The following is a 20,773-nucleotide window of genomic DNA, read 5'->3' as shown; positions in this document are numbered from 1 at the left end:
TTAGAGATCAATGTTAATGTGGTCTAATATCACAAACCCCCTGAGGAACGTCTTTTCAATCATCGCTCCATTGATTTCTCTATTAATGCACTTGGTCTTCTGTTCTTACAGACTATCGTCATGCTAAGAATGTAACACATTTGCTTTATTACAAATATATCTGCATATAACAGACCTGTGTATTGCATTGTACGTGTTGTGTATTTGTGGCTGTATAAACCTGTGAGAATTTCAGATCTGTGTTTTTACTTTTCATTTTAAGTCCATTGTGTGACCATGTCTCTTTAACGTGATGCATTACAGGAATTCTCTCTTTGAAATATTGCCGATATGCTGTGCTTTGTATTCTCAACAGGCTTTCAGCATTACACTGATATTGTTGTTTCCTCTTGTTGAGTGCATGAGAACTGTTTTGCTGCAGTGGCTCCAAAAAAAGTTCAGACACTTACATCACATTAAATTTATGCGTTTGATGGCTAATATCAACTGGAGTGGCATCTTAAGAAGGTCTTTTTTAAAACTTTAGTAGTGTTTAAGGCAATTTTGAGTTGGTTCCCCTCAGCTTCACATTTAAATTATTTTGGTTTGTCAACTTTACTGTGATGCTCATACATTAAGTGTGGCTAAAGTGTCCAAATGCCATTTTGGGGTCACTACATATTCAGGGGCGGAGATTGTTATTTGTAATCAACATTTCAATAATTTATTTTTAATAAACATTCACGTCATGCATAAAAGTCTGTAATAAGATCAGTCTGTTTTAACAGAAATGACTTCTTTAATAACATCTCAAGATTTCCCAAAGCAGATGCTGTTATTCAGTAACCTGTTTGCCGGCACATCTACATTAACATCCGCAATGGAGGAGCAATCTGGCAGCGTTTGAAGCAAAGATTTGGCATTGCTAAATAATGAGAAAAAGTTGGGATGTTCAACAAAACCAAGTTGGAGGCCTCCTTTCGTTTTTAGAGTACATATAAAACATTCAGATTTATTCAAAAGTGTTTCCCCTGGATCTCTGTACAAACTTTAATTTCACTGAACTATGTAAAATAAATAGAAATATCATGAAACGAGCGTATCTGCGTTTTCTCTCTGTATTTTGTGTTTCCCCCACAATCCTGGAACAATAAAGCACATCACTTGCGCTCTTCAGCAGGGAAATGAATTTCTTACAAAGCAACAATCAAATCATTTACAGAGATGTACAATATCTTCCCTCCTTTATTTCTATACAGGAGGACCCTTGCTGTTTTCTGTTATGACACCAAGATTTGGGTAGGTTTGTCTTTGGCACATGGCATTGGCTACATTGGCCGCTGGTTTGAGCTTCCATATACTTGCACAAAACACTCTTAACTCACTGTGGTCTGGTGGTACTGTTTTGAACGGATCTGTGATGGGAATGTTTTTGTGCTCCTCACAGAGCTGTCGCTATCCGGATCCATCCGACCTTGATGTCCATCAGTTCGGAATTAGTTTCCTCCTGGGCCCTTTAGATTAGAGTCTTTGAGGGACTGGTGGGCAGCCCCTGCGCTCAGATTACAAGCCGAAGGGTCACAGTAACCGGGTTGGCCGGCTGGACCGGGAGACCCAGGAACACCCAGCTGTCCTGGCACACCGGGTGGCCCTCGCTCCCCATCACGGCCATCCCGACCGTATCCTGGTTTTCCAGGTTCACCTGTGTAACGTAAAATAAAGAGGTCAGTCATTTATATGTTTACTTACCATCAATGCTAAATAAAAAAATCAGCTTGAACTGGCGCTGGGCAATGGTGAATTTTATGCTAGCTGCCACCAGACTCGTTCCACTGCGACTAAACCGCTGAGAAAGCGGCAAAATAAAAAAATCACATTGCATTTGATTGACAGTAAATGTCAGTGACATACAATGAAACGGAACTCCTTGTATACCTTCATTTAATCACACATGTGACAGTTTAATGCCACTTTAATGTCGTTTTCAAAACACTTCCTCCGGCATCATATTCAGTTTGAGTTGTTTCAGATTGAATTGGTTTGCATCGTATTCATTAACACTGCTTTCATGTATGCATTAGGCCAACGAGAGATAAACTTATGAAAGGATCTGTGATATTTTTGACAAGTGGCAGCACAAGATGAGATGCGGTTGGAACTGACCTGGTAGACCAGGAGGCCCATGCATGCCTTTGGGTCCCCGAACTGTGGGTCCCCTGTCCCCTCTGTCTCCCATCTCACCTATGAAAAACACATAATGAAATACTGTTATTTCTGGGCTTTTAGCATATTCAAAGAACATGATTTATGTGAATGTTGGTCATTCAGGGATTGGTTAGTTGAAACCAACGAACAGGTAGTGATCACATTCAGCACTCCCGTAAGAACTCACCTTTCTGCCCTTTAAAACCCAGGACTCCCAGAGGCCCTTTGAGTCCAGGCAGTCCTCTCGCACCAGGTTGACCAGGGAATCCGTTATCACCTGAAGGTCCGGGAGGACCTGGGGGACCAGGCCGGCCTGGCAGTCCAGCCGCACCAGACTCTGGTCTTCTCAGACTGGCGGCCAACTGGGCCAGCTGTTCTGAAAAGACAAAGACCCAATGTGCTAATGAGTGTGAATGGTCCCCTGCCATCAGCCCTGCCACTCATTTTTACTTTATTTCGTCCATTGATTTCTCAGATGTACTCTCTAATTGGAACGGCCCTCCACTGCACACTGACTGCTGTGTGCTTTGTCTGTAGTGTGACTGAGGTGGGGTTAGAGCGCCCCCTTGAGGTTAAAACGTCTCCTCGTAATTTATTCGTTTTTAAGAGATTTCCTCAAATTGTTGTAATTGCTTATTTTAAGGAGGCATTAAAGTTTGGCAGATACTAAATTGGGATTTTCTCTCGATTTATCCGAATATACATGTAATTAGGTTCTGTGGAGAAGTTTAACCAAATTCTTTCATTATTTATTGAACAAATCAGATGCCCAAACTTTATTTCTTCAGCTGAAAAATTATTTTATATTAAAATGTCATGTAGGGCCTGCTCATCTGTGAGGCTCAACATAGCAAAGTTGTAAAGGCACAATACACTCATCAATAAAGTCATCATTTTGTTGTGATTTTGCATAGTTTGCGTTTGACTATTTTTGATTAATGCCATAAATGAGTACCATACAATGAAATTCAGTATGGAGTACGTTAAACATTAAAATATAAAAAATGTATTAACAAACAAAAAATATGCATACGACAAAACGTTTCGCCTCAGAACACATTTATCAACCCTCTGAAGGGATTATTAAACAATGGATGTGCTTTTTGGAGCTTTGTCTTGATGACCCCCGTAACATGATAACGTGACAGGATTTTAATTTAAGATTTTCCGCTGTTTTCAGCTAAAGAAGCAGTCATATACATTTGGGATGGCAAGATGGTGAGTAGGGCCTACGTTCTAAAAAAATATTTAAATCTTTTTTATCAGCTACAACACAGCTCATCCAATCAGAATTTAGTTGGAGCGTTGAAGGAGCAAGATGGAGATTATAGCGGCATCTAGTGATAAGGTTGCAAGGGAATCCCTTTCGAAGCACTACTGCGGCTTTCACAGGACAGATTTAGCATCGTTTCGCTTCTTCGGAGATAACGTACTTAAGAAACACTCCGTTTGTCTGTTTAGGTCTACTGAAGAAACAAAATGGAGAATTCCATGTAAGGGGACTCGCGCTGTATGTAGATAGAAATAGCTCATTCTAAAGCATAACGCTTCATTATGTAAAGTCTTTACACACCTCTGAACACATTATGTTTAATATATTGTATTTATGTCTATAAATTCTTTAAAAACCGTCCTTTATCCAGAGTTCAAAAACACTGACAAAGGGTCAAGCGTAGTGTGAGGGGATCTTATGTACCACTTCATTTACAGATATGAATAAAGATACGTTTTTATACTAGGTGATTTCAAAGCATCTGAAAACTGGAGTATTTTTGTGAATGAGTAGATGATTTAGTCTGTTTTCAATATTCTTTGCTGCGTTGGAAGGTTGTTAGAGCTCAATCCTTTCATTTGTCCTCATTCACCCTTCGAATCCTCCTCTCCCCTCTTTTACATTTTCAATTTGCGATGGGAAATTGACCATAAGAGGAGAGCATTTCTGCGTTTTTATAACTTTCTTTTCAATCGTGAGAAAAGATAAAAGCGAAGACTGATTATTCATGATGAAAAGAATCCAATCCCAGGCCCTGAGCCATTGAGCAGAGGCTCAGCTACAGTGAATGTCACTTCTCGCTTAGATAAAACTTGCTGAAAATCTATGAGGCAGGATGCTCGACTGAGCTTTCAAGATTTTTCGGGGAGGGTTTGGTGAGTGGGCTGGATAAGGAAATTCATCACTTTGAGGCGAAAGTGCAGATCAGCTGAAAGGAAATGAATTTTTCAGTGAAATGTGAATAAAAGAGTCATGAGGGAACCGGCGACGTGCGGTCCAGAGGAGCTGGAGAGGAAGAGGAAGAGCCAGAACTGATGGCTAATGTTAGTAACACGCTTCTGTAGATCGGGCTGGAATCAAACAGAATCTTTCAAACAAAACACAAAATATTTCCTTTCATCTCATTCTGACCTTCCTTCAGTGGTCAGTGCTTATCTATTCTTTAGACTGAAGAGGCTCTGCATATGCATCAAAGCAAACCAGGTTGATCTATTCAATGAGTGAAATCCAGGCTTGAAGACTCACCCTGCATCACCCGCATGCACATCTGTTTAATGTGTTGATCGCTTGGTTCTTTACCCTGTGAACAAAGATGAGTTTGTTTGCAATGAAAATCACACAATCCATACTTTTATCCTGATGTACAGCCACGGGGAGAAATTAAGAGACCCTTTCAAAATTATTTTCAGTTTTTCTGAATTTACTATTTATAGGTATCGTTTAGGTAAAATGATCATTTGAACTATCAACAATATTTCTCCCAAATTTCAAATAAAAATATTGTTTCTGTTTGCATTCATTTACAAATTTACCATTTCACAAAATGAAAACTGGAGAAACAGTTCAAAGTAACAGAAAAGATGCCCTGTGTATTTTCAGACCTCAAATACTAAAAAAGAAAACAAGTTCATATTCACTTTTAAGAAAAAACACAGGAATATTTGTACTTGTATTTAGGAGAAGTTATAAAAATATGCTTTTATGTGATAACCTGATTTTTATCATGCTGTCAATTTTTCAAAATTTTCACAGTTTGTTGAAACTCAACGGACAATGGAGTGGAATGGCCACAATGCATCTAGAAATGCTGATACAATGAAAATTTAGAATGATCTCATATTATTTGAATGGCTGTATATCTCAAAAGCCACCACTTTTAAAGGTTTAAATCATACCGCTGACCCCTGGGAGCCACGAGGTCCCGGGACCCCTCTGTCCCCTTGCATGCCACGTGGTCCGGGGCTACCAAGAGGTCCATCAATGCCAGGCTGTCCGCGGGGTCCATCCGAGCCTCTTTTACCCAAATCTCCCTGGTTACCAACCTACATTTACATCAGAGACCATATACTGTGAATAGATGATGATGAAAGTATCTTTAATACGATAAATCACTGTAGTAATGCATTTTGGCAGTATGCGTTGCTAGTGTTCTGCCTGTTGAGCTATGGGAACACTGGTGCAAATTATTACATTTCAATGTCATATCTGAAGGTTAAAGAAGCAAGAGTGTAATTGGAAAATAGCCAACGAAAACTTTCCAGGGGTCTTTGAAGTAAAAAGCGGCACATAAATAGACTCTAAAATACAATGAAAATAAAGTTGATCCAAAACTCACTTCGCCTTTAGTTCCGGCTTGGCCAGGGTCACCCTAAGTAAAAGCGATAGTGAGAGAAAAATCTGTTACACTTACAATATCTTAAAAGATTTTAATACGACAAAATATATAATTCATGGGAACACAGTGCACGGATAACTAATGTTCAGTGTAATATTACTGTGTTACTTACAACATCTCCTTTATCTCCTGGTGTTCCCTCCGCTCCTTGATCTCCCTACACATCAAAAACAGCGATGAAGCAGAACAGCTCATAGATTCGGGGGGTTAACAACGCCCATAACATGGTCAAATCACAATAACGCTTTAAAATGCTTTGTTTGGATAAATCATATATATTTAAATGCCTCTTCTGTTGTAAATGAATCTAATTGATTCGCTATTTAGTGATAATGTAATCAGACTCTCACCTGTTCTCCCTTAGGTCCAGCTTCACCTCCTTCCCCCTGTATAATTCAGAAATTTCCATGAATATTAGAGGATAACAATGTGCTCGAAGATTTCATTATAACCGCGCTTATTAAATAATGTATGCGCACCGTTTGACTCTTTTTACTAAATCTACACCTGTTTGGGACACCGAAGGAGATTTGCTTTAAATGCATTAAGAAAATCATTCCTTCAAAGGGCCACTTTGCTTTTCAATGGCTTCATTGTACTTTTCTGAGCTTTGAAACACTGATGGGAGAAAAATGGAAATAACTGCAAAGCCTTGAAGGCTAAGAAAAGTAATTGAGTGAAAACTGCTCGGTGATTGTGAGGAGTTGAGCTGTTTTTATAAAGCTGCTGATGTCAATGTCTTTATGTGTATCAAGCATAACTTCAAGTGTACTTTTCTGTCTCTGAATAATGTAAATAGAGTATTAAACATATTTATTAGCATGATTTATTAGTATTATTCTATAGAATTATTCTATGTCACATCCATGGACCCACGGTTCATTTACAGACCCCCAGATCAGTTATTTCATCGGCCTGCAAATTAGTAAAGTAAAACTTATCTCTGGTTTTCACAGATTTTAACACCAGCTTCAAACGCAGTTTTGTTTAAGGTTCATAGTAGAATGCAAACTTTGTTTTTTATAGATTTCTTTGTTTTCTGCATACTAAGCAATCATTTTCTTTACAAACATACTTACGCAAAGACCGCCTTCGCCATTTTCTTTTCAATTTTGAGAATTCCTTAAAATTCATTTTCACATATCAAAGTTTTTCCAAATATTCTGAATTATCGAGCCATTCTTACCCGCTCCCCTTTTGTTCCTGGCAGGCCTGGCGGTCCGGGAAGTCCAGGCAAACCCAAATCACCTTTGGGACCCTGAGAAGATCAAATGACATGAAGTAAATACCCTGTAACAGCATCAACTGTGAAATTCTGCTTAATTGCTTCTTCCTCTCTCTGCAGGACCTCCAAACAGAGGCATGCGACTCAAAAATCCCTAAATCATTAAATAGAAGAGACTGCAGAATCCTTGAGCGACTCCCGAGCGAAGACACGCTGTCATGCATTCTTAAAGAGAGAGCAGTTAAATGAGAGACCAAGATGAAAAATACTGATAACAGTGATACTTTGATCAATGATCTACTGTATACAAACGCTTTCTTGCTTTAATATCTATTTTGAGGATGATGGTGTGTGTGTGTTCAATAGGAATGCGAGGGGAACAGAGGATTCTTTGAGGAAACACTGCTGTGAGACATTCTTTTCACTGTTTACTCTCTACTGTGAAAAAAGTGAGGTGGGATCCCATTCAGTGTGACTCTCAAAGGACAGCGAGAGAGAAAGAGCGAGTAAGAGAGAGAGAGAGAGAGAGCACTGGCTCCAATCTCCTCCGCAGGACACAGCATGGGCTCTCCTTTCTTTCCGTGAGTGTGTCTGTATTTCTTCAGTATTATTTTGCCTCACTGTAACCTTGACATTTGCATAAAAGGCAAAAAACCTCTTGAAAGACTTCTAGCGATGTTTTTAGAAGTCACTGCATCCCAAACTCTCTAAATAAGTAAAGGAAGCAGAGTTTAACAGAAGTCAGTAGGAACGGAAAATCACAGATGAGAACTTTCTTGTTTTTCCCCGATATTTTCTCTTTTTATAAACATAACTTTTGGTAAGAGTTAGCGAGGTCTACGCTTTAGGCAAAAAACAAATAATTGCCAATGCAGTAATAAAACATCAAATTAATTCTCTAAAAATGAGGCTTATTGTTCTACTCAGATGTAACTTCTTTGTAATTTGGGTATTTTTGTATTTTTTTACCCAAAAGTCATTTTTATATACAGTAAATAGAAATCACTATTTCAACAACAAAATAATACTGAAACAATAGTCTGAGTTACAGTCTGCTATCCACATCAATATTACAGCTATCCTTACCGTGTGTCACCAAATGACGGAATTTTGAACGTTAGGAGAAATAACCGAGAACAGCATTCAACAAGTACAATCTTCCTTTGTAAGATACTCTTGCTTGCTCAGAACCTCTGTCTACGTCTACAGTCTTTGTTGCTAAATGTTTAAACCTTGTTCTATAGTTTCCATTATGAAAGTAAAGTAAGTAACTATATGATATCATTATTGAACACATACTCTGGCTCCTGGTTTTCCCATTGGTCCAAGTGGGCCCTGCTCTCCACGGTCTCCCTGAACACAAAGACAGAATCAACACCTGCATGATGTAAATACAGACACATGCAATCTTTTGCTCTAAACATAAATACTTACAGGTTGACCAATAGGCCCGACAGGTCCAAGCTCTCCTGGTTCTCCACGCTCGCCCTGAACAGAGAAACATTTATAGTCAGATAACCAGTCATAACACACAGCTATTAAAGAGTTTACTGTAAACCCACCTGTCTGCCTGCAGATCCCATAGTGCCCATGAGGCCTAGTTCTCCAACATTGCCCTGAAATCAGAGCGTACACTTCATATGTTGTTTATTGTATCGCAGTAGCTTAACCCACAAGTTAATTCCCACCTGCTAGTTTTCTAGTATCTCTTATTTTGTTAAGCCAGTGGTTGAGCCGGTGTTTCTACGTTGAGCCACATTATCGTGGTTGAAATCACTACAAGTTTGCATTTTAACAGTCCTTATTTACGTGGTTTCTAAATATACATTGTTATAATACGCGTTCAGTGTTTGCTTTGTGCTTGTTTACGCATTGTTTGAATTGTGTTTACTTACAAAGTGTTTGCATTGTGCTTATTTATGTGTTGTTTTCCTTTTGTTTACTGATGCAGTGCTTACATTCTGTTAACTTTGTGTTTGTTTATGTTTTGTTTGCATTGTATTTACTCATGCAGTGTTTGCATTGTGTTTACTCATGCAGTGATTGTGTTGTGTTTACTCATGCAGTGATTGTTTTGTGTTTACTCATGCAGTGATTGAGTTGTGTTTACTCATGCAGTGATTGTGTTGTGTTTACTCATGCAGTCATTGTGTTGTGTTTACTCATGAAGTGTTTACGTTGTATTTACTCATTCAGTGTTTGCATTGTGTTTACTCATGCAGTGTTGTATTGTGTTTACTCATGCAGTGATTGTGTTGTGTTTACTCATGCAGTGTTTGCGTTGTGTTTACTCATGCAGTGTTTGCGTTGTGTTTACTCATGCATTCTTTGCATTGTGTTTACTCATGCAGCGTTTGCGATGTGTTTACTCTTGCAGTGTTTGCGTTGTGTTTACTCATGCAGTGTTTGCGTTGTGTTTACATGTAGATTGTTTGTGTTGTGTTTACTCATGCAGTGTGTTCAAGTTGTGTTCACTCATGCAGTGTTCGCATTGTGTTTACTCTTGCAGTGTTTGCGTTGTGTTTACTCATGCAGTGTTTGCATTGTGTTTACATGTAGATTGTTTGTGTTGTGTTTACTCATGCAGTGTGTTCAAGTTGTGTTCACTCATGCAGTGTTCGCATTGTGTTTACTCTTGCAGTGTTTGCGTTGTGTTTACTCATGCAGTGTTTGCATTGTGTTTACATGTAGATTGTTTGTGTTGTGTTTACTCATGCAGTGTGTTCAAGTTGTGTTCACTCATGCAGTGTTCGCATTGTGTTTACTCTTGCAGTGTTTGTGTTGTGTTTACTCATGCAGTGTGTTCAAGTTGTGTTCACTCATGCAGTGTTCGCATTGTGTTTACTCTTGCAGTGTTTGCGTTGTGTTCACTCATGCAGTGTTTGCATTGTGTTTACATGTAGATTGTTTGTGTTGTGTTTACTCATGCAGTGTGTTCAAGTTGTGTTCACTCATGCAGTGTTCGCATTGTGTTTACTCTTGCAGTGTTTGTGTTGTGTTTACTCATGCAGTGTGTTCAAGTTGTGTTCACTCATGCAGTGTTCGCATTGTGTTTACTCTTGCAGTGTTTGCGTTGTGTTCACTCATGCAGTGTTTGCATTGTGTTTACATGTAGATTGTTTGTGTTGTGTTTACTCATGCAGTGTGTTCAAGTTGTGTTCACTCATGCAGTGTTCGCATTGTGTTTACTCTTGCAGTGTTTGCGTTGTGTTTACTCATGCAGTGTTTGCATTGTGTTTACATGTAGATTGTTTGTGTTGTGTTTACTCATGCAGTGTTTACGTTGTGTTCACTCATGAAGTGGTTGCGTTGTGTTTACTCATTCAGTATTTTCGTTGTGTTTACATGTAGATTGTTTGCATTGTGTTAACTCATGCTGTGTTTGCGTTGCGTTAACCCATGCAGTGTCTGCGTTATGTTTACTCATGCAGTGTTTGCATTTTGTTTACATGTAGATTGTTTATGTTGTGTTTGCTCATTCAGTGTTTGCTTGTGTTGACTCTTGCAGTGTTTGTGTTGTTTTTACTCATGCAGTGTTTGCGATGTGTTTACTTTTACATTTAATAATGACACAGTTCACTTTTAACAGCCAATGATGTTTTGCCTGATGCAAGCACTACTAATTCAGCCAATCTCTCACCTTTTCTCCAAATGTACCTTTTGGCCCGGGGCTTCCTGGTAAACCCTGCAGGGAAGCATGATAGACTCAATAAATATCGAAAAACAGTTCTTTTACAGCTGTAACATCTTTTCTTTGTAATGAAAGATCAAGGTAAGATCCAGAGGGCGGTTTTCATCTCAAAATGAATGATGGTGCTATAGTGCTTGATCAATTCAGAAATATTATGTAATATAGCCCTGCCATGTAACTGAACAGATACAGAAACTTTGAAACTGAACATTATTGACTTTTTACCCCCTGATGTAGTGAGCTATGAGATTTATAGCTTTACTGGAGACAGGGAGAAGAAAAACCTGCAAGAAAAGGTCAGAAACCATTCTTGTCTCACAAGGATAGTATAGTAGAGATCCACACCTTGACTGATTAAAAGCAGGTACCATATGTGAACTTTCTTATTCTCCTGACGTAACTAGGGTCTTACAAGCTCCAGTACAGAAAATAAGTCCCTGTCTATAAAATTGATAAAATTGAGTACTTTTAGTACACAAGGTGTTAGTAACATTAAAAATGCCAGTGCAATTGCTATAGCAGCAAATGGATGTTTTTGATGTTACGGTGTTAATTTATTGAATTTTGAATGTTCTTACAGGAAGTCCTTGAAGGCCTATTTCTCCAGGAGCTCCTCCTTTTCCGGCATTGCCCTGTAAAACAACCAAATCTCCATTATTGATACATCTATACAGCCATGATCAAGAGGTAGAAGTCTGTCACTGCTGTACCTTAGCTCCTGGTATGCCAGGAATACCCTCACGCCCATCTACACCGGGCAAACCCTGAAAGAGACACAATTCAACAACGCTGTTTGGATGTACCATTTCATCCTTTCGCTAATCCTCATATCCACGCTAACAAAGAGAATTTGTATAAAAATGTTCAGGGACGTACGCCGTCTCCTTTCGGTCCTGGAAGACCCGTGATGCCTCTTGGCCCTTGAGCGCCCTGCAGAAAGAGATTTTCATTAGAAACAGAGACTGTCAGTGTGTCTGTTCCTGCAAAAACAGTGAAAGTGACCTGCATACCTGTTCACCTTTAGGGCCGGCTTCCCCCATTCTTCCCCTTTGGCCCCGATCCCCCTTGAAAAAAGACATAAATCTCTGATCTGTTTCTGTTTATTACATCAGCACACCGCTGAGCAGACTTTTCAATAGGGAATGTGATACAAAAGTCTGATTCTAGATTCAATTGTTTTATAGTCTGGTTTCTTTTAAGAACTCACCAGGGCACCTGCCACACCCTGAGGCCCCGGCTCACCATCAACACCTCGAGGCCCCTGTAAATACAACAGTATATTAATGATTTTCATAGTCAACTTTCTACTTTTATTCTTGCTACTCACAAATACAGTAGGTAAATATTCCGTGCTTTTTAAAAGAAAATATTTGTGGTGTTATTTTACTTTTTATTATATGTGGACTATGTATAGTAATCTAAACTTCTGTTTCAAATACATCAACAGAGAAATTAAGTTTAAAATTATCCAAGCATTTCATGTGATTTACAGTATAATAAGTTACCATCTTACCAATTCTCCTTTAGAGCCAATCATTCCAGTCGCACCTCGAGTCCCCTGGGATCCCTGAAAACACATCATAGAAACACTGAATCATGACATGGCCGATGGATTACATTACATTAGATATAAATTCTAAGACAGGATGGTTGAGTAGCAGGATGGAGTGCACTTACAGTTGGACCCTGAGCTCCGACATCTCCAGGAGCCCCTTGATCTCCCTCCTCTCCCTAATAAGAGAATCAAAAGAATGAATTAATCAGCACTAAGGAAAAGAACGGTTTTATTTTGTGAAGTGAGTATGAAATCTAAAGGTTTTTGTGAGGTCTACGGACAGTATGTGAATCCACAGAGAAAATAAAGAGGAAACACGAATGAGATACATGATGTCAATGTGAGCATTTTGAGCCGTGGTCTTATGGTCGTATATCCATATAGCCAGCAGTCGGAAGAGAACTGAAAATGTTATGTAACCATAACTTACATGCCAGTTTAAATAAGACGGTTTTATTTCGACTACACTCAAATCCCTCATTATTCGTCACGCACCAGTGACGTGTAATTTCAATACAGATCTTTAATAGACAGTATTTTAAGACCTCCAACATGTTAATCTAGCCATAGCGTCGCTCCTAAATCAAAATCGAGGCTCCGTAGTCATCTTGAAAAGGTCACAGTTGGAGAAAATTACTCAGACATGAAGTTTTCAGACATATTGCTCTATTTATATTTAAATTAAAACAGAAAGGTTCATGACACATACACACACACACACACACACACACACACACACACACATGTCTTTAGACAAAAGAAAAAGAGGATTCTGCCTTAAAGGAGCAGGTCACCCAAAAATAAAGATTTTATCTTCATCTTCTCACCCTCAAGTTCCAAATCTGTGTGAATTTCTTTGTTCTGATGAACACACAGAAAGATATTTGGAAGAACGCTTAAAAGTGTAAATTCTTGGCCACCATTGACTACCATAGTAGAAAAAAGTACAATACTAGTGAAAAATCACTCAGAATTGTCTTTTAAATATAAAAAATATCTCCATAAAATATCTCCTTTTGTGTTCAACAGAACAAATTTTGGGTGAACCGTTCTTTTATTGGTCTGAGTGATTCAATCAGATGTTTTATTACGGAATATATTGTTCTTACCTTGTGTCCCTGTTTACCAGGCTCTCCTGCTTCTGCCTTCACTCCTTTGTGCCCCTGGCAATGAATATGAGGCATGTTAAATGCATTTTTTACTATGTATTATGTATATTATATATATGTGTAAGATATTAAACAAACTTTTTGAATTATGCATTAATATTGCTCTTTTATACGTTTTGTCTTATTCAACATATTTCACTGTTTATCTATAGATAAACTTACCTTCAAGCCGGGCAAGCCGGGATGGCCCGGTGCACCAGCTGAGCAAGCATTAGGACACTGAACATCAGAAAAAAAAATTTGGAGTTAGGTTATATACGGTGCAGTGGCTTAGCCCAACTATATTTAATAAAAAAATCTCAGGATTAAAAAGGGAAAGTTTTCTCTCACCAGTTCCATAGTTCCACCCAACATCCCTGCAGCACCCTGTAACCACACAGATTATCAAAATAATATCATCTGATTTTGAGAAGATTATCTTTCTAATTTGCGTGTTTATAAACATGTACAAACATCCTTGGTTTAAGTTTATATTTTTGTCACATATTACAATTACAGTGTGATTAACAAAATATGATATTGATACTCACACGGGGCCCTGTTGGTCCACGGGGTCCCTCTGGCCCTCTTACACCCATGGCCCCCTGTTTCATAAACATGCCACTTTTGTCTTTGATCTTTGAAGCTCAATGCATTGAATTTTAATGCTCATAGTAAAGCTTCAGAGTTGAAGAGTCACTTACAGGGGGTCCCACTTTTCCCAGCTCACCCGGAAGTCCCCCTGGTCCTGGTGGTCCCTGTGCAAACGGGAATAAAATTTGAAACGTTTGTGTCTACACAAAAAAAAGTTAATACTCTCATATCGGTAAAAATCACTTACAATAGATCCATCAGGTCCAAATCCCTAAAAGACAGAGAGAACGTTAGGATTAGCTTTTAATATATTAACATTTGCACTATTTCGAAGAGATATTTAGGTGTGAAACCTTTGTATCGCGAAGTGGTTAACATTCTTTTTTATTAAACTTATTCACTTTGTAGAGGTCAGCCAAAATATGTTGGTGTGTAAATATGTGTAAAGCTTTTAGCCCATCTTGAATTACTCTTCACCAATTTCACTTATTTGTGTATCATTGAACAAACGCTGGAGATGTTAAAACAAGATCAGACTCACAGCTTCTCCTCTGGGTCCAGATTTCCCAGGTTCTCCCTGTTTAACAACAACAATTCCATTAAAAACTCATTTTTATAAAAAAATAATTGAAACAATAACAAAACACGTCCTGACAGAAAGTACCGTAAACGTATTAAAGAAAAGAATAATAAAAACTATGCAAATGCGTATGTAAAAGTATAATGAGAAAATCACACACAGTCTGATACAGTGTTTGAACACCAGTGATTTTAACAGGAACTGATGCTGGATCCACATATATTACGTTTGCACACAGACAGGATTAAAACATTTTTGTCACGTGAAAATTCCCTGTTAGCAAGTGCACTGATGTTAAGTTCAAATTGAGGGTCTGTCAGACAGAAAACTAAGAAGCTCATTAATCATTCACCTTTTGTCCTGGTGGGCCGTCGAGGCCGGGCTCTCCTACGGGGCCAGTCAATCCCTGAGGAACAAAAAGCGGGTCATGTCACATTATTCCTCTACAGCAGCAATTTTATTAGAAAAAAAGGTGTTTTAGGAATTCTAAGGAAGTTACTTTTTTATTGAGTTACAAATCACAACTTTGCTAGTCGCTCCATAAGAACCAGAGGTTAACCAATACAATATCAGCAGAACGTGACGTCTAAACTAATATGCCCGTCCATCTCTTAGTAGATGTTTTCTTGACCCCTACTTGCATTTTCACAACTTGAACGATGTCCAGGCTTAAACAAAACCCCTGTTGTCTGTAGGGTAAATCTGAAGTCTCTCCGTCAGTCAGGCATTAGAGATCCCCTGCATCTAAGAGCTCCGCCCACCATCAACAGAACTCTGAGCTATCGTCCAGCATGAAATATCACTATTTAGTTTTACTTGTTGTGAAGACACTAAAAGATAGTTTTGACATCTTACATCACCACCAGGTAAACCAGGAAGTCCAGCAGAACCCGGTTTTCCATCATCCCCATCAGGTCCCTATAAATAAAAACCACGTTATGTATGAATCCTGGAGAGCAACAAATTATAAAATCAATGTACGATGCAGAATATGGATATTTACAGTCGAGCCATCTTCTCCAGGTTCACCTCTCTCCCCCTGCAAGAACATAAAAATTCAATATTTTACATCGGATTGTTGTGTCGGTGATAAAAATACAGATTCTGATTCTTTTGTAAATCAACTCACAGCAATGCCGTCTATTCCAGGCACACCTGGTGGACCCGGAAGAGCGCCTCCGACCCTCTGTTAAAAAGACAAAAGAGTAATGCTGTGATATTCCTATTGTTCATATCTGTATGTATTTCAGGTGTAAGGCTTCATGCATATATAGAGACGATTATGCAGCAAGTAAAAAATATAACAACCTAAAATAAAACAAACGAAAGTACATGCAAAGTTTAGGTGAGTTGAAAGTATAAGTGTTGCCTGTCGTGCAACGGTTGGTTTTTAAACGTAGAAACTTTATAAATGAACCGAGGACATGCAAGAAAAAAGAATGAATGCGAATTGCATTTAATGTTTTACAAAAGCATTAAAGTTAAGCTTCTTTGCACTCACCTTAAATTCTGCTTCAGATATCTAAAAGGAAAAATAAAAGAATGCTATGTTTACCTGTGCCGTGCAGATGATGGTTATCTCCAACAAAAGCACCAAAAGAGGCCCGCGAGCCATCATCTCCCCAAAGACACAAAAAATTCCGTTCACTGGGATCAGCTGGGCAGACCGAGAAACCCAACTAAATCCCCTTTCAACTATCTGAACTCAAGGGAGACCACCATAACCACAGAGTCCTCATGTATATGCACAAGAGGCTTTGCTCTGGGGCTGTGATTGGAGGAGACCGGCGGCATGAGAGGAGGAGTTCAGCTTGCATTCGAATAGACGGCGGGAAATTTTACTAACCTGTGACATTTGACCTCTGTAAACAAACACCGATTGAGCTTTGGGAGAAAGGGCTCAGCGATAGATACATGGACATTCTACATTATAAAGTAACATTTAAATCAGTTATTGAAGTTGTGTGTCTGTTTGTGATCTCACCTGTCTCCGGGCAAAAAGGTCATCGCAGGTGTCTCTCTGTGGGATGCTGGTATCACAATTGATAAGCATCGACTGCAATTCAAACTGAAACCACACACATCATCATTAAACACCTCGTGAAAATGTGACCTGCAGGTGCATTCTATTCTATTGTTTATTATTGGTCTTGTTTTATTCAAATACTTTTAAACACAGCAAAAATGTGTTAGTGAATAACTTGCAATGAACAATTTTATGCTGCAGTCAGCTGTTTTTATTTAAAAGCAGGACAATTAATTTATATGAGGAAGATAGAACCCAAGGTCCTGAAGCCTTTATACAGGACAGTGTATTACAAAGACAGTGTGACAATTTATATATGGAGGTTTTTATGGCAGTAAAGTTAGTTATTTTTATTTAAAACTATATGTATGTATTGATTTTTAGCAAAAACTATCGCATCCTTAAAGTTCTTTGCTTTAAAGATATATCATATCTGTATGTCTTTTGTGCAGAGCACAAAATCCAGACAAATTGCTACATCAACAGAGAGGTTTGTGTCCAATAAATGTTTGTTTCATTATTAAAACAGACAGAAATCACTGCTTAAAGTACTGGGGGAAAAGTTTTTTAATGCAAGTCGGTTGCTGAACTAGAACATCAGTGCTAGAATTCACACTTATCTGCAAAAATCTGTTTGTCAGAGCCCAGATTCCATTTAAAGAGACAGTGCTTCAAAGTGTAACTTTCATACTCATGACTCATAGTCAATCACACAAAGATGTTGACTTTAATAAAGTTAGTTTTTTGTCTTATTGACACTAGAACTTCCATAGCCCTTGATGACCTCGTAAAAACATTTGTTTTACTTACAATATGTACTTTTGTGTGTGAAAACATTGTCTAACTTTATGCTCACCGGCACAGCTATTGCAGGACTGTCCTTCAGTTTTCCAATATGCGTGAATCCATCTAGATTTACGCGTCCTCGTGGTGCCAGCTGTTGAGTGTCTGTCGTGGTGCAGTCTGTTTTAAGACTCACAGAACCTTTTTTGACGACCAGTAAAATCGTGTGCCACTGAGAATTGAAGAGCTGTGTTTGGTGAGGGAATAAAACCGTCATAACTCTGTTCTCTTGGGTTCTGTAGGAGAACTCTACAGACAGGGCCTCTCCGTTGAGTCTCACTGCAAGCTGTTCATTTCTGTCTGTGTGTTGCATTTGCCATAAATTCCAGTTCTTAGTCGGTGTGTTCCCAGTCATCCGATAAACTGCAGAAAAAGCGAATTCCTCAGGCAGTCCCATGGGAAAGGCGGATCTGATTCAGAAACGCATGATCAAACTCACATATTTGCTTTTGGCAACGGGGTCAATAGACAATATAAATTGTGAAGTATTAGTCAGGCCTGATCAACTTTATACTAAATATAATAGGTAACACTTAACAAATACATTTACATTACGATTTAAAAATGAATGTAAAATTGTGTATTATAATTATTTTTGTCTAATTCAGCACCATGGACAGAGGACGTTCCAAACGTGAACAGTAGATGGCGCCAGATGCCAGCAATTCGTATCGTTTTCAAGCTTTACCTCCTTTACTGTGTCAGAAAGACACTGTTGCATTTACTTTGCTTGCCAGGTGCATTACGATAAATTACAATTATTAAAAGCAGATTTGTTAGATTTTTATTCATTACGAATTAAATGAAAACAAATAAAAATAGAAACAAACATCGAATAGATTTGAATGTTAAAATATATTTTATAAGGGGTCTCTACTGGCTTCTAATGAAAGGATGTTGAAGCCTGAACCCAATAGGAGAATTTTTCATCTTGCTGAAATAAGGCCTAGAACATCCTACATAAAGTAATTATGTAATGATTTATCATGGAAACTGTTTGAATTTCAGTTTTTTCCAAGCCAGAATGGGGTATGTTTTTACAACACATGCTGTTGGGTTTAAGAGATGTCAAATATCATTTTAACAGTAATATAGTAAAAGTAGCAAAAATATTATTTAAATATATAATTTAATTATGATATTAAGTATATAATTTAATTCAATAGAAATACAAGCATTTGTGGACTCTCTTATATGGGATCTTGGGGATTGTGGGGTTGGGGGTTGACACACTACCTTGTGTTTATTCTGAAGTTGAACTCTGGGCCAATCCGATATGCAACATGTTGAGATGCTGTCCCAGGAACCTTCTTCACCGTTCCTCTCCTGGCCAGCTCAGCAATGTTGAACTGAGTCATTATAGAAAATCCTATGGAATAGAAAACCCAATATTTATGAATAACACATTTAGTCAAGGTGTATGAACTGGTTTTCAAAAGTTTACCTGGAAATTGGTCATTCCCATGTTTAGTCTGAGGACACATGGTTCTGTCTGTCTGTAGGCGACTCACACCGGAATATGGCAGCACTGTATGGAAAATGGCATATTTTATGTTAAATAGAAAAACACTGTTCTTATTTGACCATTCTTTCCTTTTCCATGGAAATAGATGACTCTCCTCTTTTGTTTGTGTGTTTGACGAACACACATGTGTTTGTGGGAAATCTGTGTTGACAACACAATCACTCTGTGTTTGTAAAGCTGTGCCACTTCGTCCACGTTGAGTTCAATCACTTTATGGTTTGTGTGGTTAAACTGTTGCTGTGAGTTTGCTTGCTCTTAATTTAATGCTTACATTTTCATCTAAATGTAAACCACAAAATCACTTCAAATAACCGACAATTGAATGGGTATATTTTAAAGAAACTTACTTTGTACATGAAGGCCAGTTGAGAAACACTGCTCGATCACATTACACAACAGGTAGAGGCAGGCCTCTCTGGAAACAAAGAATATAAAATAAATTAAATAAATAAAAGAATATACATTTTTATATTTCTCTTTTTGCTTTAATGTTAACATGTACTCAAGCTGGCATTGCTTCCACAAGTTTGTGCACAACATCACGCATTTGCTTACATTTGACTGTTTTCAAGTGCATTGGACAAAAACATTGAAAGATTGTTTACCTTGTTTAATGAAATAAAATGATAACTTTAAATTTACAAAAAGTGAAAGCTTAACATTACCTCCAGATCATTATTCCTGATTCCCACAGATGTTCTTGCGTCTGAAGAAGTCACCCTACTGTAACCAAACTGACTAACTGAACCTGATCTCCAGCTGTCCAGTGATGTGGGTAACAGCTGACACCTCAAAGATGCTTCTCAAAGAGGAGGGTAGTGTTTCCTTGGTGATAGTTTACTAAACAAGAAAACACATCACATTAAATGAGCTATGTGATATAGCTATGGAACTTATGGTTTATTGATTTTGATAAATACATCACTTTTATTTAAAAAAAGAAAAATAATTAATTGCAATGTCATTTTATTGTCCAAAAGTCAATTATTTTTCATTTATAAGCAAATATTTTATTTTCAGAATCTGATATTTTTAAATATGACTACATTTATTAAGAGCATAATCCTGTCATTTTAAAGCAACATAATGTTTGAATCTAACATTTCACGAATTCACACGTGAAGGATATTATTGTTAACAGTGAGTGAAACTTGAAGACAAGTGTCCAGATAACCTAAATAATTTATGACAATCTCTTCAAACACACAGCAAGCCCAGTGGTAACATCTATTGTGTACAGGACTGGGAACGTTACAATGTAAAATGTATTTTATTACAGATTACAAAATACATGCTTCAAAGTGTAAACTATAATGTATTTCGTTAGATAACACAAGTTCGCAACTTATTCTAAATACATGAAAATAGTTTGGAATACTAATAAGGTACATACTGTAAAATAAACGGATCACCAAACAGAGGACTTGGCTTTCCTCTGCATATTAATTTAAACAAGTTTCAGTTTTCCCTCATTTCACATTATAGTCCACAATGTGAGTATATGTCTCATAATTCTAAGAAAAGAAGTCAGTTAAAAACTCACAATTGTGGGGAAAAATCGGAGTGTGACAAAAAGTTGCAATTACACAGCAAAATCGCCAGTGTAAAAATGGTTCAATTAACACTCAGAGTGTAAATAGAATCCACACTATTTAAGTGTCACAAAACCTGAAAACAGTCGTTGATCATTCAGGTTACAACAGACAATAAAGATTCAAGGCTTTATACATTTTG

At 37.9% G+C, this 20,773-nt stretch overlaps 2 protein-coding genes across 2 annotated transcripts; both read right to left on the bottom strand.

Annotated features, from left to right (window-relative positions):
• Positions 1-683: 683 nt before the first annotated feature.
• col9a1b (collagen, type IX, alpha 1b) lies at positions 684-16,362 on the bottom strand. The gene is made up of 32 exons (XM_079472299.1): positions 16,201-16,362; positions 15,775-15,831; positions 15,649-15,684; positions 15,501-15,563; positions 14,998-15,051; positions 14,607-14,642; positions 14,313-14,336; positions 14,176-14,229; positions 14,023-14,076; positions 13,823-13,858; positions 13,655-13,711; positions 13,433-13,486; positions 12,446-12,499; positions 12,282-12,335; positions 11,976-12,029; positions 11,779-11,832; positions 11,645-11,698; positions 11,479-11,532; positions 11,347-11,400; positions 10,718-10,762; positions 8,640-8,693; positions 8,512-8,565; positions 8,377-8,430; positions 7,039-7,110; positions 6,203-6,238; positions 5,965-6,009; positions 5,793-5,825; positions 5,353-5,499; positions 4,703-4,757; positions 2,372-2,560; positions 2,143-2,220; positions 684-1,681 (listed from the first exon to the last, which is right to left on the bottom strand). Exons 1-32 carry the CDS (start codon positions 16,261-16,263, stop codon positions 1,476-1,478), a joined length of 2,034 nt encoding a protein of 677 aa, XP_079328425.1. The 5' UTR covers positions 16,264-16,362; the 3' UTR covers positions 684-1,475.
• A 234-nt stretch (positions 16,363-16,596) lies between these two features.
• LOC306903883 (collagen alpha-1(IX) chain-like) lies at positions 16,597-18,872 on the bottom strand (the record flags this gene model as incomplete). The annotated part of the gene is made up of 3 exons (XM_079473423.1): positions 16,597-16,713; positions 17,528-17,924; positions 18,751-18,872. 3 exons carry the CDS (start codon positions 18,870-18,872, stop codon positions 16,597-16,599), a joined length of 636 nt encoding a protein of 211 aa, XP_079329549.1.
• Between the last annotated feature and the right edge of the window lie 1,901 nt (positions 18,873-20,773).

The sequence above is a fragment of the Barbatula barbatula genome (genome assembly GCF_947034865.1).
Source record: "Barbatula barbatula genome assembly, chromosome: 14".
In the NCBI taxonomy this organism is placed as follows: Eukaryota; Metazoa; Chordata; class Actinopteri; order Cypriniformes; family Nemacheilidae; genus Barbatula; species Barbatula barbatula.
This window is presented reverse-complemented; position numbering and strand designations above follow the sequence as displayed.